Source organism: Leptosomus discolor, chromosome Z, assembly GCF_034619465.1.
Source record: "Leptosomus discolor isolate bLepDis1 chromosome Z, bLepDis1.hap2, whole genome shotgun sequence".
In the NCBI taxonomy this organism is placed as follows: domain Eukaryota; kingdom Metazoa; phylum Chordata; class Aves; order Leptosomiformes; family Leptosomidae; genus Leptosomus; species Leptosomus discolor.
The window spans coordinates 8,788,780-8,813,144 of NC_141419.1; the positions used below are offsets into that span (position 1 = coordinate 8,788,780).

Sequence of the window (24,365 nt, forward strand, 5' to 3'; positions counted from 1 at the left end):
TTACAGCAAGAGGAGCGTGGACGTCATGATTTATTATTATTTATGGTCCCAGGGCCTTGTTTATGCACGATGGGTTAGGTGCTCAGGATAGAAATGCCATTATGCAAATGACATTGAATGTCCTTACTGAGCCTAAATAATTTTTGTGTTGGACGATTAAACCTCATCTGTTATTGATATGGGCTGCAGTCGGGCTATTAAAGAGTCCCAACAGTACTTACTCCCAGTAATGGGAAAATTGAGAGGAAGAGGCTAAACAATTGCCTCAAGTGTGCCGTGATTGTCTGGTAGGAGTGGAACATAACGAACCCCCTGAATGGAAATCGTGTTTACTACTTAGGGATAAATAAAAAGGGAGAACATGCAATAAATTACGCATTGTGATGTGAATCGGCACACCAGAGAATTTGCGTACTTTCGATTTATTTATTTGAAATTTTTTATTTTTGGGGGGAGGTGGGATGGGTGGTGATGGGGTGTAGATACCGGCAGCTGCCAGGAAGGATTCCCGCAGCGCGTGCCCCTGGCCGGGCAGCGGGGGAGAGCCATCCTCCTCGGGATCTGCGCCGCCACCGCGCCGTCCGCTTTGACACAGCTGTGCGGTCACATTTTGATCAGTGTTGATAGCTTATGAATTCCAAAATTGACAAAATTTACAGAAAAATGAGGATAATCCATCTTCCTTAGCAGCCTGTCAGGAGCTGGCTATACTTCATAATCTTCAATTACAGATGCTATTTTCAGACATTTACATGCAGATATTAGAAGAAAATGAAAATGAGAAACAAAGAGCGAATGGAAATGCAGCTATTTATATGTATAAGAGAAAAACAACAGGTAAATTCTAGGCATTTAGATTGGACTTGGGGGTCCCTTCGGAAAATCTGAGAACGGCAGTGTCTGCTTATGGATTGTACCACGGAAATATAAAACGTTGCATGTCGTTTCCCACATGCAGATAATCTCAAAATTGGGTCAAAACCAGGTCAGTTATTCTGAAGTATGAGGGTAAATGTGTTCATGGCAGGGTGCACTAGCTAATTCCCAGTATCTTCAGAGGAATCTCTGGGGATGTGCACAATCCTAATTGGATTTGGGCTAAAATGAAGCACAGCTGTTAATTTTTTAAAAACATGCATGTTTTGGGAAAGGGAGATTCAGAAATATTCCGTTTAAACCGTGGGAAAAAGGTTGCACTGCTGAAATCAAACTTCCCTGCCCTGTGAGACAGCAAAGAGCCCAACGTAGCCAAAAACAAAGAGAAACTTGGTTCGGCCCCAATGAGCTGCATAAAGAGCTTTTACTCCTGAGCAGGATTGGTTCCGGTGGCTGCAGTGGGCAGCGCCAGGAATGCCATGTAATGTCACGAAATGGGGGGGTGGCTGATGGGTGGCAGCGGTGAGGCTTTGATGTATAGGTTTTTGGATGCCTTTCCCGTCTGGATCTGAGATGGCCGAGGAGGAGGGCGTTAGGACGGATTTTCCATCCCCATAAAAATTTCAGGCAGAGCAGCACCGGTGCCCATGCAGCTGCGAGTGGCGCTGGGTTTCTGAAAGCCTGGGGAGATTAATTAGAGCTGCTTTGGATTAAGCTCTCCGAACCATATCTAATGTTACAAATTTCTTCCCTTTGTCAGGATGAGGTGGGGGTTTCTGTGGGCAGCCTGCCTGGTGCGCGCCACTTCGGCCGTTATTTATTGATTTTTAAAGTGTTACGACGCAGTGAGCTGGAGATGTTAGGTATGAGGTCTGGCTTGCTGCTGCCGTGAGGGGTGAACAGGGGGTTTAGTAGCCATGACCTGGGGGACAGCACTGCGCCTTTTGGAGACCTCAGATTAATGACTGGCTTAAACAAGGAGAAGCATGGGTTTTGGCAGTCTTTTTTTTACGCCGTGTCTGTCGGAAGGGGAGGTGGTGCGTGTGGTCGGTGCAGCGGCACACCGAGTCCCGAAGCCCCCAAGCTGGCGCATTGTCCTGATGGTCTGAGCCCCTGTCGCTGCTGCTGCTGCATCCCAAGCAGCGCCGCGGGACCAGGAACGGCAGCAGGAGGGCACAAGAGGAGTCGCTTCATGCCTGCCTGGTGTTTTGCAGGTGCGATTTGGAAAACTGAGCAGATGCAAAAAGCAACACGCCTGAGTCCCGGCGGGCGCCAGCTGGCTCCTTTCGCCGGCCACTTGCAGACGCCTCTTTTCTGTCTTTGCTTGGTGTGGTCTCTTGAGAAGGGTGTGGGGACTGTGCCCCAGAGAAGGGACGGGGCAGGAGGGGGATGCATTTGTCTCACGCCACCCAGGTCGTAGCCCTGCTGCAGGGCTCATCCCAGCCTGTGGCACCTCCCTGAGTTTCCCACACTGGCACCCCAGAACTGGGCTGTTTTAGGGAGCAGTCTTGTTTGCCACAGTGCATTCATGTTTGCCTGCTGCTTTGGGATAACATACCAGGTAAATCACAAAGGGAAAACTGCTGTACTTGTAGGTTGGGTTGACGTTTCCGTGGGTTACGTTCGGGAGTCTTCAGTAGGAAAAGCACCGGGCGAAGCCGGTCGTAGGCTGTCTCACCGCTTCGCTGTGGTGCAGCAGCAGACGGCAGAGCCTGCCTCCTGCCATGCTATGCAAATAGTTTGAAAATAGTACCGAAACACTCCTGCACCCCTTTCCCCTCCATTTGCCCCTCACCTGCCCAGCCCTGGGGTTAATATTTAGAAATAAAGCTTTTGCACTGGAGCTGGATGTGAAACTTCTCCCAGCGCAGAAACCTTCCCATTCACACTCTGCAGTGAAGGCTGGCAGGGGAAGGACCGTGCAGACCCTGCTGCCTCTGAGACGGGGTGTGCTGCTGCCCAGGGGCACGCAGAGACCACCCCTCTCCTCCCTGGGCGCCGTGCCTGCAGGGGGAGCCCAGCCCCAGCTCCTTGACAGGCACCTAGGTCCCATCTGTCCGAGCTGAGCAGGATGGGGCAGGGGGAGCACATGAGACCCCGTCTTGCCCCTCCTTTCAGTTTGTCCTTCTTAGTCTCTCCTTTTATATATTCCTCGTTTCACGTGTCTGTGTTTTCTCTCCTCCATGCTATGGCAGTGGTGCTCCATGCTGATGAGGCAGTGCGTGGTACAACCGCAGGCAGTCATTTTTCAGGTAATTTCTAGGGTACTGAACACCCGTCTCTTGCTTTTTCACCTACCGAGCAGCAGGTCGGGCTTCCTGCTGTGCAGGGAGGGACATCTGGCCGTGCCCGGCCATTCCAGGCTGCTCCTCACTGGCAGCAGTGCCAACTTGCGGATGGAGGAGCTAAATCTGAGACCTCTTTTGCTGCCCACTTCGAGTGGCTGGAGAGGCTCCTGGGGAGGGTCTCGATGGGGCTGCGAGGTGAGGGGCTGCTCCACGAGTGCTGCCTCCCCCCGGGGTTTCCTCTCCTTTCTGGATGGGGCATCTGGAAGGACGGGCACTGCCTGGGGGATGCGGGAAGAGGGGACGCCGCTGTCCCCCTTGCGAGCAGGTGGGTGCCCTGTGCTGCAAATCCACAGCACCTGCGAGGCTTGCTGCTTCTTCATGGCGTGCTGTGGTCCCCTGGCCCCTACATGGGGGTGAGGGGGCCTGCAGATAGTGCCCAGACAGTTGGTTTGGGGGTGGAGACTCTTCTGCTCTGCACTGCCATCTCCCTACTCCTTGCTCCACACGAGGAGGTGGGGGGTCAGCAGCCCGCAGGGCTGCCCCTCAGCCCAGGCTCGCTCCACCTAGGTGCTGGGAGCAGCGACAGTGGCCAGTGTGTGGTCGTTGCGGCTGCTGGTGGCCAGTCGCTGGTGGCTCCGAGAAGGGATGTGGGCACAGTTTTGCCGTAGGAACAGGGAAATGGCTGGAAAATCCGTGAAAATCCCACTGTTCTCACATCTGGGAAGAACTGACGGGCCATTGCAAAAGAGGTGCAGCTCCTGTGTGCAGCAGGCTTCCCTCCCCAGAAACGGGGAGGGACCCCAAGTCTCCATTCCTCACGCCCCTGTCTCCAGGAGCCCTTTAGCAGTGCTGCCCCACTGCAGACTCTCCATGCTGGGCAGCTGTAACGCTTCCAGTCCCTCCAGTCCGCAGAAGTGGTTCTGCAGTTTGGGGCCATGCCACTGCATGTCACTCCATCTCCCCGCAGTGGGGTGATGTGGGTGAGCATGGGGTACCACCATCCTGGCCCCGGCAGGGTGTGCTGCACCCTGATAGCTGCTTGCTTCTGACACAGAAACTGGTCAACCCCTGTGAGCTTGAAGGGCCAAGCTCGTGCTTCGTTGGTGTTCCAGATAGTTACAGTTAAGAGGTGAGACCTGGTCCTGCTTCCTCCTAGGTCAGTTCCTCAGACCCCAGAAAGGAAGCAAACTGGGGTGTTTCAACATCTGCAGTGTGCTCTGGACTCCCGTGTCTGGGGTTTGTGGGTAGGGGCTTGCACTGTTGGGTTTGTGTGAGGAGCGGCAGCCCCAAAAGCCGCTTTTGTCTTTGGGGTTTGAACATTCACCCCCTGCCCAAGCCTCAGGTGTGACCCAGCCTGTGGCACAGCTGGATGCTTCCTCCCAATGTGTCCAGCTTCGTCTTCTTCATAAGCTGGAAGCCACGTTCATGGTGTGCCTGTGGAGAGCGGTGGATCAGCATGCGGCGGGAAGATACTAAGAGATTTTCTAGTCTGGATATGGTGTGGTTATGGCTTTCTTAGAGCAGCAGGGGCCAAATAAGGTGTCCTTCCCAGGGACTGGTGTGTGCTCTTCTCCAGAGATCAGAAATACCAAACCACAGGGCACAAGGACAGCTTTTTCCCCTGCTGTGCTGCTGGTCCATTCCACGCCGCTCATGCATCACCAGCTGCCCGGGATTCAGCTGTGCTGTCGTTCCTCCAGTGTCTTGTCAGATCAGGGCTTTGGAGAGCAAAAAAACCCAGCGATGCCGTCACAAATGTGTGTACCCAGCATGGGGGGAAGGTGGAGTTGCAGATGTAGGACAGTGTGGAGTGGAAAGGCTGGAAAACCCACCTTGGTAGGATGCGGGGTGAGAAGAAGGAGCTTTGGTTGTACCTGTAGGAAGGAGAAAGGCTGGGACCACTGCTGGCATCCTCCACAGAGGAGGGATGCTTCAGGGACTGTGCTCCCTGAGGTGCAGGAGTGGGGCTGATGCAGAGGTGTTGGATGTGTGCATCTTTGAGGCAGTGGTGGTAGAAGAAAGGGGCTGGATGTATGAAGGGAAGGGAAATGTGAGGGCATGGAGGGTGTTGGAATAAGCTGAAAGGGCTGAGGAATAGGGCAAGTTTAATGCAAAAGTTGGGGAGGAGCGCATGAGATGGGTCATTGCTGAGAAGCCTTCGGTCCAGAGGACCCTGTAGTGCTGATCTGTGGGACGGGTGAAGGGACAGAGTGGCCAGCAGCTGGTCACTGGCAAAATGTGTTTGACATGCTCACCTGCAGGAGGTTTGTCTGGAGCATCCTTCAAGGTGGCAGGGTACACTCGTGCCTCATGCAGACTGCAGCCTCAGAGCAAACGTGTGTTGACACAGACCTGCTAATACGGGGTTATCTGTGTAAATTAGCTTCTGTTTGAGTGAGAACTGAGCAACAGGGACAAAACGGGTATATCTGACCCAAAGTGCTGAGCTTGTGGCAAATACCAGATTGTGCGCTGGATTCTTGGACACTTCTGAGAAACTTGGAAGAGGGGGAAAGATGTGTTTGCTCAGATCAGCTTTTGTTTCCTTAAAAAAATTTTTAAAAGTTAACTTTTTTATTTGGTCGCTCAAAAAAATCGCAGGGTCCTGTGTTTCCCTACATTGGTTAGCTCTGCACAGCTTCTCCATTGACCTAGTCTGCAGAAATGCAGTGGAGACCAGCCTGGGAGAGGTTGTTCCTCAGTTTATCTGTTCCTGTTGCTGTTCTTCACTTGAAGTCATCATTTTCCGCTTGTTTCAGGCGTGATTATGAGCTCACAAACAAGGGATTGAAACTTAAAGTGCAGATAGAAGCAGGCAAGGAAGAACTTTGAAAGGAAACTTCACAGTTTTGTGTGAATGATCCTGACAATAAGAAATCATGAAAAAAGGCAAATAAGGATAAGCTTTCTGCCGTGTACATGCAAGAGCTTCTGGATTATGGATTGGCTTCACCTGCTGTTGATTGCTGTAGCTACATGGACTTATACAAGGTTACAGGACAGAAACAATCTGATTTCTGAGGACTTGTGCTCATTTAATGTAGCTTCAGCTGATGAGATTTAAAAATTCCCATGAGCTTCCTTACAACAGTCAGGTGATTTATTTGTAAATAATTTGGGTTTAGAAACAGTCGGCAACAAATCCATCTGTTAAGCAAACACTTTCATTTGCGTGCACCATATTTCTTGTGGGATGATGAGGAAGGGCAGCACTCCCAAGAAAAGGGAGGAAACAAGACACCCGGTTCCCAGCTGCTTGTTGGTGTGTGTCTTCAAGTGCCACCACTGAGATAAGGAAGGTTCAGAACTGCCAAGAACATTTTTCTCTAACAAGCAGGTTCCTTGCACTCAGCAGTTACAGCGACCAGTTACTCTACAAAATTTTCTCTTTAAGGAAAGCCTTGTTACACATTGATTAGTTTGGCTTTGTTTTTCTAAAGAAAGACCATTTTAGTGTTCTCCAGGAACATCGGTGATAAGCACAGGCCTGCTTATTGAGTGTTTTGAATGATTAACAGCCCTGTGTAAGTGGATATTGCCTTTAAAACTGACTGAAAAAGTATTTTCAAGTTCTGTATAGCATCTACATTTTGTCATACAGGCAAAAGCTCCTGGATAGTGAATTTGTTATCACTAAAATGCCTTTTGTTTCTTCTTCCAGGCAACTGAGTACTCAGCCATGGCATCATTAGCTGGTGGATTAGATGACATGAAGGCCAATATAACCAGCCCTACTTCTGCAGATTTGGGAGCAAGCGTTCCTGGGCCTCAGTCGTACCCTATCGTCACAGGTAGGAAATTCTCCAACTCCAATAAGTGATGTGAAGCGTGTGTCTGTGCGCGTAAATTGCAGGGTGATGTCCTTTATGGAGGAGTTGTCAGATGTGGAGTCATTTGCTCAAAAAGTCTCTTTAAGCGTGATGTCGTAGCAGCTCTGTGGAAAGTCAGGTGCATGGCTTGTATAAATCGGCAGTGTTCGCTTGGAGCCAACGGGTGAAGCATCCATCCCTCTTGTCCAGGAAGGGATATGCCACTCCACCCCAGACCTGCATCCAGAATACCAACACATAACTGAAAAGCAGAATGCTTGGGCTTTGTTGTTCGTGCTTTGTAGAGGTGCCTGGCGTGTTTGACTGGATGCAGTTTTTATGATAGTTCAGACTAGCCTGAATTTTGGATGGTTTTGATTCTTACAAATGCACGTGTGTTGCACCATTCCTGGAACTGTAATTGTGTGCAAAGGCTGAGCATTTAAATGCAAGGCAAAGGTTGTTCAAGGATTGCAGCAGCATCTTCATTTATTTAGTAGGCATAGGGTGAGAGCTAAGGAACAGCTAGAATTTGGTAAATGCTGTGGTCGCCTTGTTATCTGGGGACTGACCACGGCACTTGGAAGGAGATTGCTCAAATGGTGAGAAAATGACAAAGTTGTGTCCTGAAGGAACTGTGAAAATCAGAAAAATGTAAGGCTCTGCGTTTCATATGCACGTTACCACTGTGTGTTACTTCTGTCCTTGTGTCTGACCTGTGCAGACTTCACCACTGGATTTTCTTTGTTTTGCCAAAGATTGAATTTACTTGGGTTTTTTTGTTGCTAAAAGGGAAGGTGATAACTGCTTTTAGTATAGTAGTATCGTACCTTGAAAGCGCTACCATCTCATCTAGCAAGAGAGCAGTTTTGAAGATGAATGCTACAAGACAGTTTTGACCCAAAATTACATCAGTCTTTGGCTCTTCTTGCCGGAAGTTTAGGAGTATTCAAAAGAAATTAGAGAATTAGTTACATGAACCATAAGGAAATCCATGTTTACCTTGAAGTGGGAGGGGAGAGACTTCTTAAAATAACTGCCGGGTACTGGGTACGTGTCATAGCCTCATAGATAAGGTGTCTAGGTCTGGGTGGATGGACAGAAAGAGGGATTTTTGGATATCTGTGCCTTACAACAGGTAGAGAGAGAAAGCATATAAAAAGGAACATGAACTGTTATGATTCGGGTCACAAGCCCCAAAGTATAGCCTATGAAAATTAAAAATAAATGTCTCCTAAGGTAAATTATTCTGTAGTTGTTTGCCACAGAGCTCCCTGCATCTTTCTTTGAAGCCTGAAGTGCTGCTCATTGCAAAAGCCCCAGGCTGCCATGGCACATCACGGATGTCCCGCTGCCCTTTGTTCATCTTCTGGGTGTTCGTCTCTTGCTCGTCCAGGTCCGCGCCCCCATGATGAGCCTGATTCCCTGTTATAGGCTCTTGTGCTTTGGTGATAAGCAGAGCCCAGCACCACCTCAGACTGCGCCAGCGGGTGTGGTGGGCATTGCTGCCAGGGGCTGTCCTGCCTGTGTGCATCTGCAGCTTGCAGTGTGGGATGGGAACCGATGGGAGCTGTGTCTTGAGGGGGAAGCAGAATAGCAAGAAATTACTGAGCTGCGTTATCAGGTAGTGAAAGTGAGGAAGGCAAGAAGGTGACAGAAAAGCTGAGTGCTGCCTCACTTCTGTCTTCTTCTAAGAAGCTGCCTATCCAAGATCTGCAGCAGGTCAAAATCGGGTCCAGCCAAAAGCTGCTGTTTGATTTGATACTTCACCAGAGCTTGCTCTTTTACACTAGTTTAAGCGCTTCTTAGGTTACTACTTCCTTTGAGTTTGATGAGCTGACTGATCGTGTTTGTTGAAGCAAAAGTGACTCTAGAAGTGACGCCGTGGAGCTTGTTACAGATTTTGTGTGGGTTCTCCCTGTGACATTACCTACACTTGAGCAAAAGTTCAAAATGTTAAATTTACTAGTTCTCATCAAAAACGTGGAGCAGGCTTTATGAGTAGCAAGCCTAGAAAAAACCCTGCCATTGGCCTTAAAAGTGACAGGGTGAGAGCTATAACAGAACATGTTTTACAAGGCAGTAGGTATTTATATCTTTAATTTGATATTGCTGTAGAGTTTTCTAACACCTGCATTCATAAACCTTAGATTTACACGAGCATATCAAAACCCTTTCAAAACCTATGCCTTCTGATATACTTTCGGAGAAGACTGTCTGACTGTTGCTCTCCCTTCTCCTTTCCTAACACCCGTAGCAACTGTTTTGTACTGCTCGTGCTCTAGGAGCGCCCAGAAGCCCCCAGCACGCTTTGGGCCCAATAGCGCTGGGCATATACGATACGACCGAGTTGCACTCTCTGCTCTGAGGCTTCCCTCATGAGCTGGGGGGACATGCAGACCGTTGGGGGCAGAGGGATTTAAGCAGCAAACCATACCTTGTAATGTGCCAGGCATGTAAGTTACGGCACACTTGGTGATGCATTTCTCACCATAGCTCTGGACAGACTTCTCCATTTTCTCCCAAGAATTAGCTCACTTTTTCAGTCATGCCTCTTTTCCCACCCTGTTTCACTCGTGGGACAGGGGATTCAGTAGAGGAGATGCACTGATTGACCCTTTTTCACTTGTAACCAAAAGCTGCATATTGCTACCGGCCTTTCATCTGTAGCAGATGCAACTGAAAGTCGTGAGGGGCTAGGCAATGACAGACAGTGGTGGTTTTGAGCCTGTTTGCAGCCAACATTTGCTAACACATCACGTACTCTGCCTCTGGGAACTTTTTTGTCATCTGTGATCTGACCAAAGCTATACTAAAATGCGGTGATTTAGTGTTCCTCAGCTGGGGCCGGGGTGGTTGGTTGGGTTTAGGTGGTAGATAAGGCAGGCAGCTCCTGGAGGAAGCTTAGCTTTGTATCAGCCCCACTTTGGTGGTCGGGAACGGACTCACGAGAGAAGTCCTGCCAGAGCCAGGTCCTGGAACTCAGCCCTTTGTCTGGCAGGCAAGAGCCTGAGCCTTGCAGATCAGTGATGGCATTTCTCCTGTGAACTGCTCCTGATTGGAGGAGGAGTGGCCAATCTGAGCTCCAGTCTTTTCTTGAGATTCAGAAAGTTGTGTTGCTTTAGGTTTCTTCACCCTTTTTTTGAGCGTTTCCACTCCTTCTCATTCCAGACAGGCTGTCCTGTCATGTGTCCAAGCAAACTGAGAGCAGGAGACTGAGAGCCCTGGAGGACAACTTGTTTCAGTCATGCTAGGTAGTGTGTTTTCAGCTGTAAAAGTGGGGAGTGACGTGGATAAAGCGCCACGAGATGTCCAGAGTCTGTGCCTGGTGGTGCTAATGGCTTGAGAGGTTGAACTCACTTCTGAGTTGCCTTTCCAGATTGTAAATGCTTTTGTAACAGCTTCACAGTCATGAGACCAAGAACTGCTTAAAACACTGGCAAGTGAGTGGTAGTATCCAGGAGAGTCTGTTGGTGGGAGGCATTGTTTGTACTAGGAACCCTTCTGGTGCGTGTGGAGGAGAGCTGTGAGTGTGATTGCATGGTGCTTCTACAGAGAGTGGGGCTACCGGTGGGCATGGGGCTGAAAGGCTGCATTTATGGGGATGAAGAACTTGAGGTATGACATACAGGAGTTTGAGCTGAGAACACTAATGTCCTTTTGATAAGCTGATATCTGCTGTTTAAGCTTAATCAGTTTTTATAAGAAAGTCTGGAGACTTTCTGGGCTGCCATATGTGAAGAGACCTAAGATCATTTTGTCAGTCTTAAGTCTGTAAGACAGATCATAAAAGAATTTATAATGCAAATAAAGCTGAGAACGGAGGTCTTAAGAGAATTACGATCACATTGTTCTTGTTGCTGGGTTGTAGTGTGGACGGCAAAGCAATGTTGAGGGTTGAGATGCAAAAGCTTCTCTGTGCAGTTGTTGGTGGGTATAAGACTTCTGTTTCTTGGCAAACCATGTCAAAACGTTTGGGATATTTCTTGAGGATGAAAGGACATTGACATTCATACCAGCTCTTGCTGCTGGATAACGACTAAGGAAAAATTTAGTGGCAGTTCCCAGTACCGCTTCATCCACCAACTCTGTTGTGTTATGGACCACCAGCCAGACCTCTGATTAGAGGAGCACTCGATTTCTCTGCATCGTTTTTATGCCACATTAAATATTAAGGTTTCTTTTTAAAAAACTTCCCTTACTGTTTGCTGCCACGGTCCATAAGTGCTCTCTCCATTTACAAGCAAATGACATGTGCCCAGCTCATTACTGCTGTAGTCAGCAGTTTCCAAGCAGCCCGTGATTGTTACTAATTACCTGCAGATGCATTTTCTTTGCTCTGGCTTGCTGATTTCAGCGTGGTCGGTATCACTTTGAGAGGACAAAGTCGTGCTAAATTGACACCTTCGCGCAGCTCTCCAGCGTGGTGGTGCGGGCAGATTGACAAACCCATGGGCAGCCCTGGCTGAGGAGTCAGTTTGCATTAGCAGAGCCAGAGGTGGCTGTCGGCCAGCCTCACCCGGCAGCTGGAGAAGCGTGTTTCACTGTAGTGGGATCTGACGAGAACTCTGTATTGCTCAGTTAAAAGAATCGGCACAGAGTAGAGCGTTGGCAGTGGGCTTCAGTTTTTCCCTCTGGCAGATGTTGGAGTCGAGGAGCCTGGTCTTCTCCCATGCTGGGACATCTCCATCACCTGCTGCCATGGCACTCTTGGGTGCGCTGGCTTCCAGCCTCGCGAGTGTGTCCTCTTCCAGCTGCCCTGATGAGCAGGCTGTCATGCACTTCACTGACTGAGACTCTGCCAAATACGGACAGGTTATTCCTTATCCTCTGCACTCAACCTTGTAACCACACCATGGAAGGACTGTTACCTTATGTGCTCCTTCATGGAGTCAGCCTTGGAGACAAGGGCCCCATAGAGCCAAGGGCGTTGGCTTTCCTGCACATTTTTTGTGTGCATCAATAAGGTGAGAAGAATCAGAACAAAAGCAGGACCAGTCAGTTCATCGCCTGGAGGCATGGGGAAGAAGAGGCATTCTCAATGGCTGTCATAGTAGTTACCTGCTCTGTGTTGCATTGCTGGACACAGCCACCAGACGCAACTGATCCCAGACTCGAGCTGAACTGAACATAGAGCGAGTGGGGAAAATGCATATGGCTGAGTGGACTCGTCCACTCCTGGAAAGATCAACTTGACTTTTTCCTTAGCGAGGATGCATCCAACACCTTAGTTGTAATGTATTATGCCAGGTGGTTATTTCTTCATAGGTGGAACAGGTCTGTGGCTAATGCAGGTGTCAGGGATATATTTAACCTTCCATATTTTGTCCAATTTTTGTAGCTAGGAAACAAAAATGCTAAAACAGGATAAATGCACGTCAAAAAACGAGCTGTTTCTTGCTACTGTTCCACTGCAGTGTACAGTCCTGAGCTGGCCTCTCAGTGTGTTTTTCCTTAGGAGTGCTCAGTCTCATAGGAGAAGTCTGTTTCCTGACTCTTCCTCCTCCTTCATTCATCCCATCGTGCTGTGACTGCCACAAATGAGCCACTGTTTCGCTGAGTTCTGTTGAATGGCAGATACTGTTGGTCACTTCTGAAGCTAGGCACGAGATGGTGGTACTGCAGTTGGACTGGAAACCTTGCCAAAAGGGGGTCATCCCTGAGCAGTTCAGTGTTTGCAGACAGCGTGGATTCTGATGCCTTCAAAAGGAGGAAAAGAGCTGCTTCTCTAAAATCCCAGGCTGATCTCTTGCCAGGATTAAACACTGATAATATTTAGCGTTTAGCTCAATGCAAGCTGAAAGAACTTGTTGGGTTTTTTTTCGCATAACCCAAGTTAGGAGGTCTTATAACACAGTTGATGGCAATACTCCTGAAAAAGGTGCTTTGAGCTTTGGTCTCCAGCTGACTCCTGACTAGGGAGGGCCAAGCACTTTTTGAGCTGATGCTAAGGATGGGTACTATGCAAGCGGCAGGACCGGAGTGAACCTAACAGAGAGTGAGAGCGGGAGCAGCCAGCAGATGCAGCAGTTTGTGCAGAAGGATGTGGAGAAGGGGGCCAGAAACTCTATATGCATGCTTAGAAGTGGTGATGGTGTGCCCTGCTAGAGCTGGGAATGTTTGCACTTGGGAAGGGAAGGCTTGCAGAGGGACCCTTCCCCACGTGCATTGATGCTTGGTGGAGGGTGAGCAAAGCAAATGGAAGCGTACTCTTCTTGATGGTACCCAGGGACTTGACAGGAGGCCACAGGCACAAACAGAAACATGGGAAGCTGCTCTTACACATGAGAAGAAACCTTTCTGCCATGAGGGTGGCCAAGGACTGGCACAGGTTGCTCTGAGAGGCTATGGATTTTCTGTCCTTGGGGATGTTCAAAACCTGACTTGATGTGGTCCTGGGCAGCCTGCTTTAGGTGACCCTACCCTGAGGAAATGGGTTGGACTGGATGAACTCCAGAATGGCTCTCTAACCTCAGCTACTCTGTGTTTCTGTGGGAGGCACAGTACTTCCATTTTGCTGCGTAGGAGCCGTGTGTCTTTGTCTCTTTGGTGGGATTGTGCCCAGGGTGACTCTAGGACAGTCTGTGGTTCATGGGGCTGGGACCACTGCTGCCTCCTGAGGGTCTGCCTGTGCTGGGATGTGCCTGAAAGTAGAGCAGGTGGGTGAGGAAGCTTCTCATCCATTTATTTTGCCCTGACTGTACATGTGTTTAAAGGAACATTCTTTGTATACCACAAAACATAGAAGAGAAGATGGATATTTTGCTTTCCCTTGTTTCATTTTGGTTGGGGGGGGTTTGGTTGGTTTTTTTTTCCTCTTTCCTTTTTCTCTGTCCTTCCTCATCCCTGGCTCTCGAATGACCCAGCAAAGATACTGGCTCTCAAAAGCTTTCCCTGGCATTCTTGACCTGACTGAAGCTCTCCAGTGAACTCCGTAAGGGCTGAGTTCCTCTGGGAATGGCTGGGAGAGTGTCGGGAGAAGAGGGGACATTGGGGTTGTCTAAGCAGCTTGGAATCTGTCCTATTTCTTTTTATGGCTTGGGAAATCAGGTATCTTAGGGGTACACAGGAGAAATGAAGAGTTTAGTCTTAGTAAGAAGCTGGAGGAGCAGTGCGTGGTGAGGTGTGTACATCTAGGCAGAGTATTCAATCAGTGTGGGTAGGTAAAGTGGGAAAAGGTTATGGGCTGAACTCTTTGGTGGAGGTCCGGGTGGACCCCGAAGGAAATGCTGCCTTCACAGCCGTGTCTTGGGTTCTGAGTGCTCGTCCCACATCAGAACTGAGTCACCGCCACTTTCCAAGTGTGGTGGGTTGACCCTGGCCAGATGCCAGGTGCCCACCAAAGCCACTCTATCACCCCCCCTCCTCAACTGGACAGGGGAGAGGAAAAACAAAAATATAACAGCAGGCTTGTGGGGTTGAGATAAGGACAGGGAGATCACTCAACATCTACCGTCACGGGCAAAACTACCTCGACTACAGGAAAATATAATTTATTACCAATTAACTCAGAGAGGAGTAATGAGAAATAAAACTAAATTTTAAAACACCTTCCCCCCACCCCTCACTTCTTTCCCAGGCTTAACTTTGATCCTGATTTCTCTCCCTCCCCCCCCACAGTGGCACAGGGGGGGAAAGAGGGAATGGGGGTTGTGGTCAGTTCATCACACTGTTGTTTTCTGCCGCTTCTTCCTCCTCAGGGGGAGGACTCCTCACACAATTCCCTTGCTCCAGTGTGGGGTCCCCCTCATGGGAGAAAGTCCTCCATGACTTCTCCAGTGTGAGTCTTCCCACGGGTTCAGTTCTTCATGGACTGCTCCAGCGTGGGTCTCCTCCATGGGGTGCAGTCCTTCAGGAACCGACTGCTCCAGCGTGAGCCCCCCCCATGGGGTCACTAGCAGCAAACCTGCTCCAGCGTGGGCTTCTCTCTCTCCACGGGCCACAGGTCCTACCAGGAGCCTGCTCCACTGCAGGCTTCCCACGGGGTGACAGCTTCCTTCAGGTATCCACCTGCTCTGACGTGGAGTCATCCACGGGGTGTAGGCAGTCATCTGCTCCACCGCCCATGGGCTGCAGGGGGACAGTCTGCCTCACCATGGTCTTCACCACAGGCCGCAGGGGAATCGCTGCTCCAGTGCCTGGAGCATCTCCTCCCCCTCCTTCTTCACTGACCTTGGTGTCTGCAGGATGTTTCTCTCACGTATTCTCACTCCTCTCACTCGCTGCAATTACTGCTGCGCAACAACCTTTTCACTCTCTTAAATACATTATCACAGAGGCGAAAAACACTGTCGCTGATTGGCTCGGCCTTGGTCAGTGGTGGGTCCGTCTTAAAGCCGGCTGGCATTGGCTATATCTGACATAGGGGAAACTTCTAGCAGCTTCATACAGAAGCCACCCCTGTAACCCCCCCGCTACCAAAACCTTGCCACGCAGACCCGTTACACCAAGTTTTACCTTCTCTTTACTATTTCCAAGCTGAAGGCAGAAGTTTAACTGATAGACATCTTTCTTCAGCACTGCTGAGCTCTCCAGAGCTGGTTCTGAAAGGAGCCGAGAAAGGACTGCTTCTCTTTTGGCCTAGGCCTTGTTTGACCTGCCTTTTACGGGCCATTTTTGATGATGATCTGGGACAACTATGCACTTTTTGTGTCCAACAGAAACAATAATGTGAAGCTTAGAAGCAATATATACCTTTGAGCCATAGGTAGTGAAGTAAGACTTTTCACTCTTTCTTGCACACCTGATGTTCACAGTGAAGACAACTACTAGTTCAGAGATGCAAAAGTGTGGTACAGGGTCTATATTTCATTAATGTGAAATCAAAAGTGCCTTAATAGTGCTGGGAAAGCATTGTGAAATCTGCTGGTGGTGATTACTGGGGGAAAAAGAGGACATTTAATTTGTGTATTTCTGTAGTCCAAAAATATCAACCCAAAAATCTTCTATCTCGTTGATTCTGCAGTTGTTTTTTTATTGAACTTAGAACTTAGGTCTAAGCCCAGGTCTTGGTGACCACAATGAAAGAACCTTGTTTCATTAGGAAACTCTATTTGTCCCTTAAATGCATTCAGTACTTTCCATTTCAAGAGTGACATAGCAGTGGACTCTCTTCACTGATTTCTCACCATTTTGAAGGTCAGTGGCTGGTCGTCCTGGTAGCAAGATCTCCAGGTGGAAGGGAGAAAGCACCTTCAGAAAGTGACTTGTCCCATGAATTGTTTGAATATAAAGTCAGGGATCGTCACCAGAGGGTGATTTACGATGGCTATTGAGGCAACAAGGAGCACTTAGCTTAAGCTAGACCTGCGTGGGTGGGGTGGACCTGCCCTGCGGAGAGGAAGGAGGGTCGCATGAAGGTCCTGGAGGGAACGGTTACTCCGCTGATGTTTGCTGAAATATCAGTAAGCGACAGTTTCACACCTGTGTTTTCACTAGCTGAATGCAAGTATTTCAATTATTTTGATTTCAAATTAAAAATATTTTCAGTTTTTAAATGGAAAGTAGTTTTAAAGTGAACAATTTATACTTCCCTTTTCAACACTCTGAAATAAGAATAATGTGACATTTTCACATTTCGTTCTTCCCTTTTTTCTTTTTTTTTTCCCCCCCTAAAATCAACACCATTTTGAAGAAAGCAAAGAAAAGGTTTGGTTTTGTTGAAATTTCTTTTTCTTCTGGAAAAACACTTTGTTAAATTTTTTATTGGCTAATTGTAATAGCAATAATAAAAATTCTTCTTCTGAGGCCACTAGGTTTTGGTCACATAATTCGTCTCCACATGGAAAAGTTGATCAGTGTTTAAACGTTATCGCCAAATTGTACTTTAATTTCTGTGAGACTATTTTGAAGTGCAAATCAGCATTGGTAGATGGCTGGTTTCTAGTGCAGCATAATGCTAGATTTACAGCTTAGTCTCTACATTTAATAGATAAAAGTGCAGATGCATTTTCCAATAATCTATTCGTCACTCCCAATAGGGCCTGTCACGTTAAAGACTTGAAAAAAGGCCACATAAACTCCTGTGGAAAGGCAGCCAATCTGAAAAACAAAAGTGTCATTTTTAATGGTAGGACAGAGTCGAACTGAAACACTGTTGAATTTTTCAATTTTTATGAATTCTTATCTTGCCGTTAAAAAAGAACAAGCGCATTTGAGAAAGCAAGCGAGGCCACTTGTACCCCACTAAGACCCAGGCTATTAACTGCCTCTTTTGATGATGTACAGCCTGACTCTGCTGGGAGTTTGGCTGTGGATTTAAATGTTGAATTTAACTATGGTAAACATGTTTTGGTGCGAAGCATGTATAATAACAATTTGCATTTACATAGCATCTTTTACTTAAGGATTTTGCAATCTCTAATTAATTAAATCTGTTTCCCCCTGCCCCTGTACCACTGTGGTATGGGTAATAAACACAGCGTTAAATCGCGCAGCCATGGCAGGAGGATTAAGACAAGAGGGTTCTGATGCCCCTGTGCTGGTCCTGATTGTGGCGGGGCTGGGGCTCATTCTTCAAACACGCTGAGCAGCCTCCTCTCCTGCTCCCCCAGTCTGAAACGCCCTGAAAATAGTGGGGCATCAAACCGACTCTGCAAAGGGGGGTGGAAAATGCCCTGCCAGTTCCTCCCGCAGCATCTCCCACTGGTGTTTGGGTCCTGCGGACACTGAACCACGGCTGTGCCACCGGTGTGGCAGCCGGGGTTTTGGGTGCGCAGAGCTGACAGGGCAGCTCGCCACCTTGCTGCTTTAGGGCATCCACAGCTGATTCAGTCCACAGACGGCCTTTTTTCACTGCCAGAGAAATGCTGTAAATCTGTCGCAGACCTCCAAATTGGAAATAAATCTAGGAAAAAAAAAAAAGAAGATAGGAAGACACTCCAGTTAGCAGAAGCGCTTCCTAAATTGCTTTTTTTTTTGGCCTGCAACAACAGCAAAACATCTGAGAGTGTCTATGCAAGCCACCAGAATGATATTTCCAGGTGGGCAGAGGGATGTGTTGGCATCTGCGTGTATGAATGGCACAAAAATAAAGTCTAGTGGCAGCCTGAGCAAGGCTACAGATACTGTTTCTAGGACGAGGTAATTGTTTTGATGGTTGAAGATATCTCCAAACTTGCAACACCACCAATGACAGGTGGCCTTAGTTGGCCAAATATGAGTTCTCGTCTGATACCTGGCCAGTTGGGTGATTCTGTATGTTTACACAGGGGACAGTGAGTTTTCAGGTGGGCAGTTTGGGAAGTGAGCAGAGGAAATGGTAAAGCAGAGACAACCTGAGGGCTGTGTGCGCCTTAGGCGATGGAGAGCGTGCCATGATGATGCCTGTTGTCAGCTCACGCTGTCATACCATTGCCAGAAATGGGAAGATGCTTTTTTTTTTAATTCTAGGAGAAATCTAGTAGAAATGCAGGAGAAACTTAGGAGGACTCAAGAGAGAAAAGCTGCAAAGTGTAAAGTATTGAAAACCGCATGAGCAGAAAGCCTGGTGGGCGATGCTGCCTGTGGTGCTGAGCAGTGTCGGTGCTTCCCGAAAGGCTCGGCTCTGTGGATACCTGCAGAGCTCAACGGATTTGGGCTCCCCAGCTTCATGCCATGGTCTCCAGGAGGCCAACAGAGATGGCTTCGGAGTAGAGCCAGGGCCAGGTGTGAGCTGGTGCTGCTGGAGCTCTGACAGCTCCATGCCACTGATGGCTCCTTGTTGTTCCCAGCTGGGAACTGACAGAATTGCCCATCGCTGAGCCAGGGGAGAGAAAGCCAAAGGATCCGGATGTTTTAATGATGTGTTTGCTGCACATTTTGGGGGAAGGGGAGCATCTTCTGTTGCAGAGTAGGAAGGAAAGCTCTGGCTTATTTTCCCTATTATCTTCTTGGGAAGAGCTCTTCCTGTAGTTCTGGCCCTGGAAAACACTGTGTTGTCTATGGACAGAGATTTTACAAACCCGTTTTGGGCTTTTTTGTAATGGACCATAGTTTCTTTATGACTTCGTGTTCCATCAGGCCAAAAATGTGTGAATTGCAGGTTTTGATGTCATTTCTCGTAGAAATGTTGAACTGTAATTATAAAAAAAAAAAACCCAACAAAAAGAAAATGCAAAAAGCGAAGTGCAGTGGAAAAAAAAAATGCCCCTGGCATTTCCTCAAACTACAAGTTGCCCGGTTTAGAGCTATTTGATGAAACTGGCCCATCTACTAACAGTGAGGCACACTGCTTGTGGAAATCCCATGAGAATCAGCAGGGACAGGGACTGCCTGTGGTGCTGCAGACTGGACGCCTGACTTGGGTTTTTCACACAAATGCGGCTGAAAAGTGAATTCAGTGAGGTCATGAAAAGAGTGTCGATGTCCCCCTGAAGTCTTCCGTCCTTTCATCATACTTTCTTTGCAAGAATCAGAATTCCTTGAGCTCAGACCTGGGATGACACTGTGCCTTTTTTGAGCCTTAAAAGAGGCTTTGCATCAGCAGTATCCCTCCAAAGAGGGGAAATATGTGGGTTACCCCCTCTCCAGCAGGCTTTGTTTGTGGCGGTTGTGGGTCCAGACCTTGTGGCCTCCCCAGAGGTGAGAATCCTCCGTGGGAAGGCTGCTCCTGGACCGTTGGGGCTTGAGGATCTGCAGGAGGATGGAGGGTTTGGAATAGCGCGGTGGGAAGCCAGCAGATGCTGCTGCAGCTGCAATGACTGCAAAGTCCATAAGAGGTGTGGGATATTGGGGGATGTGGATGACACTTGCTTTGTCAGCAAATCTGGTTTTTGGTGCTAAACAGAGGGCTTGCTTTTGGTCCTTCTGTCCTTGTTAATATTGTAATAAAGATGGAGTATGGATACAAACCGTTCTGAGGCACCATGTAGACTTGAACAGGTCTGGTGGCCGTTCACTGCTGAGCTAAATCGTGTCCTGTGCTGCCTGACCTGACTACACTGGCCAGTACAGGCAGACCCAAATGCATCCTGGTCCAGACAAATGCTCCTGCCCTAGAGCATCCCCATGGCTTCGCCTACCGTGGAGCAACCAGTATTCACTCTGCAGTCAAATGTTTCTGCAGTGACCTCAATGTTGCCGAGACTGGCTGCCTTCTCCAGCGCAGGAGAGGTGCAGGCAGCTGCCGTGGCCTCTCACTGTGAGGATGCACAAGGCTGCAGGAGGTGTGTGAGGTCTCGTGGAGACATGCAGAGATGGGATCACCACCTCAAGGCCAGGTGCGTTTTTGTCTTTTGTGTAAGAGTGCATTACTGCTTAACAGGATTTGGGATACGCTGCCTGCCGCAGGCTGCTTGGTGCAGCTCACTGCTCAGGAAACAAACTTTGTCTGGAATGTTCATCACTTGCAAGTCTTGTCAGCCTGGGTTTTAATGGGAGAAGCTCTTGAGTTCTTAAGGTGTGATAAAGTAGCTCTTGAGTGTGTTACAAAGGATGGCTTTGGTAACAAAGCAGTGCAGAAGGGGACTCGTCAATGCCTTTGAGCATGGTGCGGACACTGTTGAACCTCAGCTTGTGGACATGGTGGTGGCTGAGGAGCAGGAGGTGGCCCTGTGAGTCCTGACAGGGATGCCTGCACTGTGCCCTCAGCTGCTCTTTGCCCCTGGTGCACTGCTGCGCTCATCTGTTGAGTCTCATCTTCCTGTGCATGCGGCTCCTGGAAGTGGACCCGTCAGACATTCCCAGGAGAGCTGCCTGCCCGACAGCTCAGCTCCCTGCCCTGGAGGGAGGGCAGCAGTGCCTGTCCCCGTGCTTGGTCCCTCAGAGTGCTGGAAAGCCAGTGCTCCGGTGTGTCACGTAACCTGAGGGTTCATAGAGAGCAGGGTTACCTCCGGGCTTTCCTCTGCATTGCCTGCAGACCCTCATCGATGTGCTCCCTCTCTCTGGTGGCCACTCTGAGGTCCCCTGGCTGCAGCAGACCTTTGGGGAGGCTGCGCACAAGACCCTCCTGCTGCGGGGACCAACAGTGAACCTGCAGCCCCCACAGCAGGGGAGGCACCGTCATTGCTGTGGAGATGGTCCTCCAGCGCAGCGCCAGCCCCCCATGCTCAGCACCCTTCCTCCAGCCCGACCCCGGACCTGGCACTTCAGCAGCACTGAGGTGTTGTAGGCAGCGGGGACCTGGTGGTGGCACTGAGCAGAGATGTGGGGCTGGACAGAGGTGGGGAGGTAGCGTGGCATTTGGTCACTCCTCCACTACATGGTCCTGGCCTCTCCTTCCCTGTGGACCCCTCAGGGTGGTAGGGATGCCCCGCAGCTTTGCTCAGCATCACACATGCCCCGCAGAGAGCAGGGCAGCTCTTCCACCGTCATCAAAAGTGCTTTCCTGAAGGGACTTTTCTCTCTGACCTTTGTAATTATTCCTGTCCGATCTTTCTTCATGTTTTCTTTTAATTATTTTTTGCTTTCTTCTCTCCCTCTCTTTCCCCCCCCCCCTAAAACTCCACCACTCCTCTCCAGTGTATTAAGGATGTGAGTGAAATTGATGGCTGGAACGTCTCAAGTCTTTATGATGATGAATGACTTTCACTGCCAAAGCTTTTATTGTCTGTGATTTGGGAAGAAGGGGAGCTGATTTATTGTGGCCGACTGTCATGCCATTTAATACAGTTATAAATCCTAACGCCATGACGGGCACCGTGGGCCAGGGACCTCCTCTGGCCACTCTCCCGCCCCTCTTTTGTCTCCCCGCTCACCGTCCTCAGCTGTGCTTCTTGGAGGGCAGCAGGCAGGAGGAAGCGTGAACTGGGAGCTCCCATGCGGAGGGTGGTGGCTGAGGGCTGGGCAAGCCCTGAGCATCTCACCATGACGCAGGCTGGCTGTGCACCCTTCCTGCTCTTGAGGCAGGGAGAGGTGCCCCACATCTCTCAGGAGATACCCCATCATCTCTCGGGAGAAACCCCATCATCTCTCGGCGGATGCCCCACAGCCCAGCCCCAGACACCACTGCAGCATCCCCTGGTCCTGGCGCTGCACTGGTGGGGCTGCTCTGGTCCTGCTTGAACGCAGCAGAAGAGGAATCTCCCACCGTGGCTTGGGAGCAAAATCCTGTCGGCTGTTTTTAACGTGCAAGAGCCCTCCAACCCCCAGGCTGAGGAGGTTCCTGCCAGGGTGCCGGGAAGCTGCATTTGGTGTTGGACCTTGTCCCGTTGGGGAAGGTGCAAACACACAACCCACAAAACGCTACCAGAGCCCCATCACCATGAACCGTGTGGGGGCTCTGTGGGCACAGCAGGTGAGGCACCAGCCACACTGCGGAGAAGGGGAAGGGGCTGTACGATCCCATGGGGAGGCGAGGTTTTTTGACAGAAAAATCACATCAGATTTTTGGTCAACTTGATACTTTCTTAGGTAGAGATGACTTATGTTCAACACAATATTAAAGCTTTTCCTGTGTTTGGTGCTATATGTGAGTTGCGTTTTCACATCTCGTTCTGTCATGTGGTCTGAACTCACTGGAGGGAGGACTCTTTCTTCAAAGTAATCCTACGTTCGTTATCTTCTGAACTACCTGGTGCATCAGTTGAGCTACACATCTGGCTACATCAAGGGAGGTGCTGTCTACTCCCAAGGCAGCTAGGGAAGAGGTGGGACTTGGTCCTGCTGCTTCACAGGGCGGGTGAAAAATGAAATGTTGTCTTAAAGTGATAGCAAACGAGGTTTTTCAGGTTCTTTCAATGAAAGCAAATAAAATATTTCAATCTTGACAATTAAAAATATTTAGATGGAAAAATACTGAAACCCAAGTATGTCAGCATTTCCACAGCTTCACCTTTTTCATCACAGATTCTAGGTAAAATGTCTGTTTTCAGCTTTTCATCTTATTCCAGAATAAAAATAGCGCTTTTAAAATACCAGAAAAATCACACTTCGGTTTGTCGATCTGGACTTTGTTGAGCCCTAATTAAGATGTTAAAATATAGGGTGTAAATATTTTTCCTGTGAGGAGTAGAAAACTGCTGATGACATTAGCAATGATCCTTAGATTGGAAATGTCTCCATCTCAGATTAATTCCAGATGCAGATCATAAATATTGATTTTTGTGAGATGGAAGATTTCAGCATGAGTTTAATGTCTCTGCAAAACAGACCGGTAGAAGCTGTTGTTTTTTTTTTTCCCCTCTGTGCTTATCTAGCAAGCTGAATAACTGATTGCAAATATGCTCGCCTCCTCCCCTTCCTGGATGCACCGGTGGGCTGCAGGGTCATACCCACCCATGTTGGTGCTCGCCAGGCTCCCCGCGCTGGGAGGTGTCTGCCTGCACGACAGTGGGTGGGATGGTGAACCCCTGGGTCATCTGGTGTCTCGCCAAGCTTTGGCAGCCCCCGGTACCCCACCACCGTCAGGTGCTCCCGGCTGCAGCGCGCCCTGAGCTGGGCTGGATGCACCGTGTCCCCGAGTGGCGATGCAACCTGCCAGTGTGTCGTCCGTCTTTGGGGTGGACGTTGGGGGAGGGTTTCAAGGGTCCATCTTGAGGCTGTCAGTATTCTCACTGAGGCAGGTTTGCATGCCTCCTGGGCTTCTCCTCCTGCTCTCACTGCTCCCAAAAGCCCTCTGGATGTCACTGCTGTCCTTTGCAAGGCGACTGGAAACCCACATCCTCTTTGCCTGGTCGCCTGGCTGGGTCCCTCCAGACTGCTGCCAGACTGCCCACCTGTTCTCCTGCAGCCGGCTGGGGAGCACGAAGCCCCTTCCCCACCAGCACCACCCCAGCACAGCCGTCAGACCTGGGGGCAGTGTCCCCCAAGCTGCTGGGCTGGGCGGAGGAGGTGGGCAGCCCTGCTACGTCCAAATTGCCTATGGAGAGCAGGGTCGTTTGGCCGGGTCTCTGAGTAAATCTTGCAGGTCCGAGCCCTGATGAAGGATGTTCTCCCTTGTAAGCAGCTCCTCCATCCTCAGGACAGCTCCTGGCTTTGGGCCCCAGGAGTGAACCGGAGAACCGGGCTGGCTTTGAGATGCGTGCCCCTTTTGTTAACTGCCAAATACTGGCTAAATGGGCTGAACGTGTGGGGTTGAGAACATGCTGGATTTTGATTTCTGGAAGAAGGAGAAGTTGCGAGTCCAGCCACCTCTCCCTTCACACATCTGTTAGTTTTCAAGAGCATCCATGGCTCCACAGTAAAATGCTACTGATGCTCTTGTTTCCGTCCTAGTGTACTTCTTGACTTGTAGCTCCAGTGTCAAGTCCCATTACAGCAAGAGTTTGTAATTCTTCACAAACTGATACCAGCTTTCTAGTCCTCTCAGTTGCAAAGAGAGACTGGAAAATAGCTCTGGGTGTATGCAAAAATTCAAACGGGAAAAGACGCAGAAAGAAGAGATATTTTGTTTAAACATCTTGTGATAACTCAGTTGCTCCCGCCATTTTTGTAGTGTATTGGACAGCTAGCTCTGCATTTACAGGAACAGGGA

General features: G+C 49.3%; 1 protein-coding gene across 1 annotated transcript in view; it reads left to right on the forward strand.

The window, feature by feature from the left end:
- Positions 1–24,365, forward strand: part of PAX5 (paired box 5) — a 129,265-nt gene that overhangs the window by 65,539 nt on the left and 39,361 nt on the right. The window contains 1 exon segment of the mRNA XM_086479330.1: positions 6,826–6,955. Within this exon segment, the coding sequence (XP_086335456.1) occupies positions 6,826–6,955 (130 nt within the window).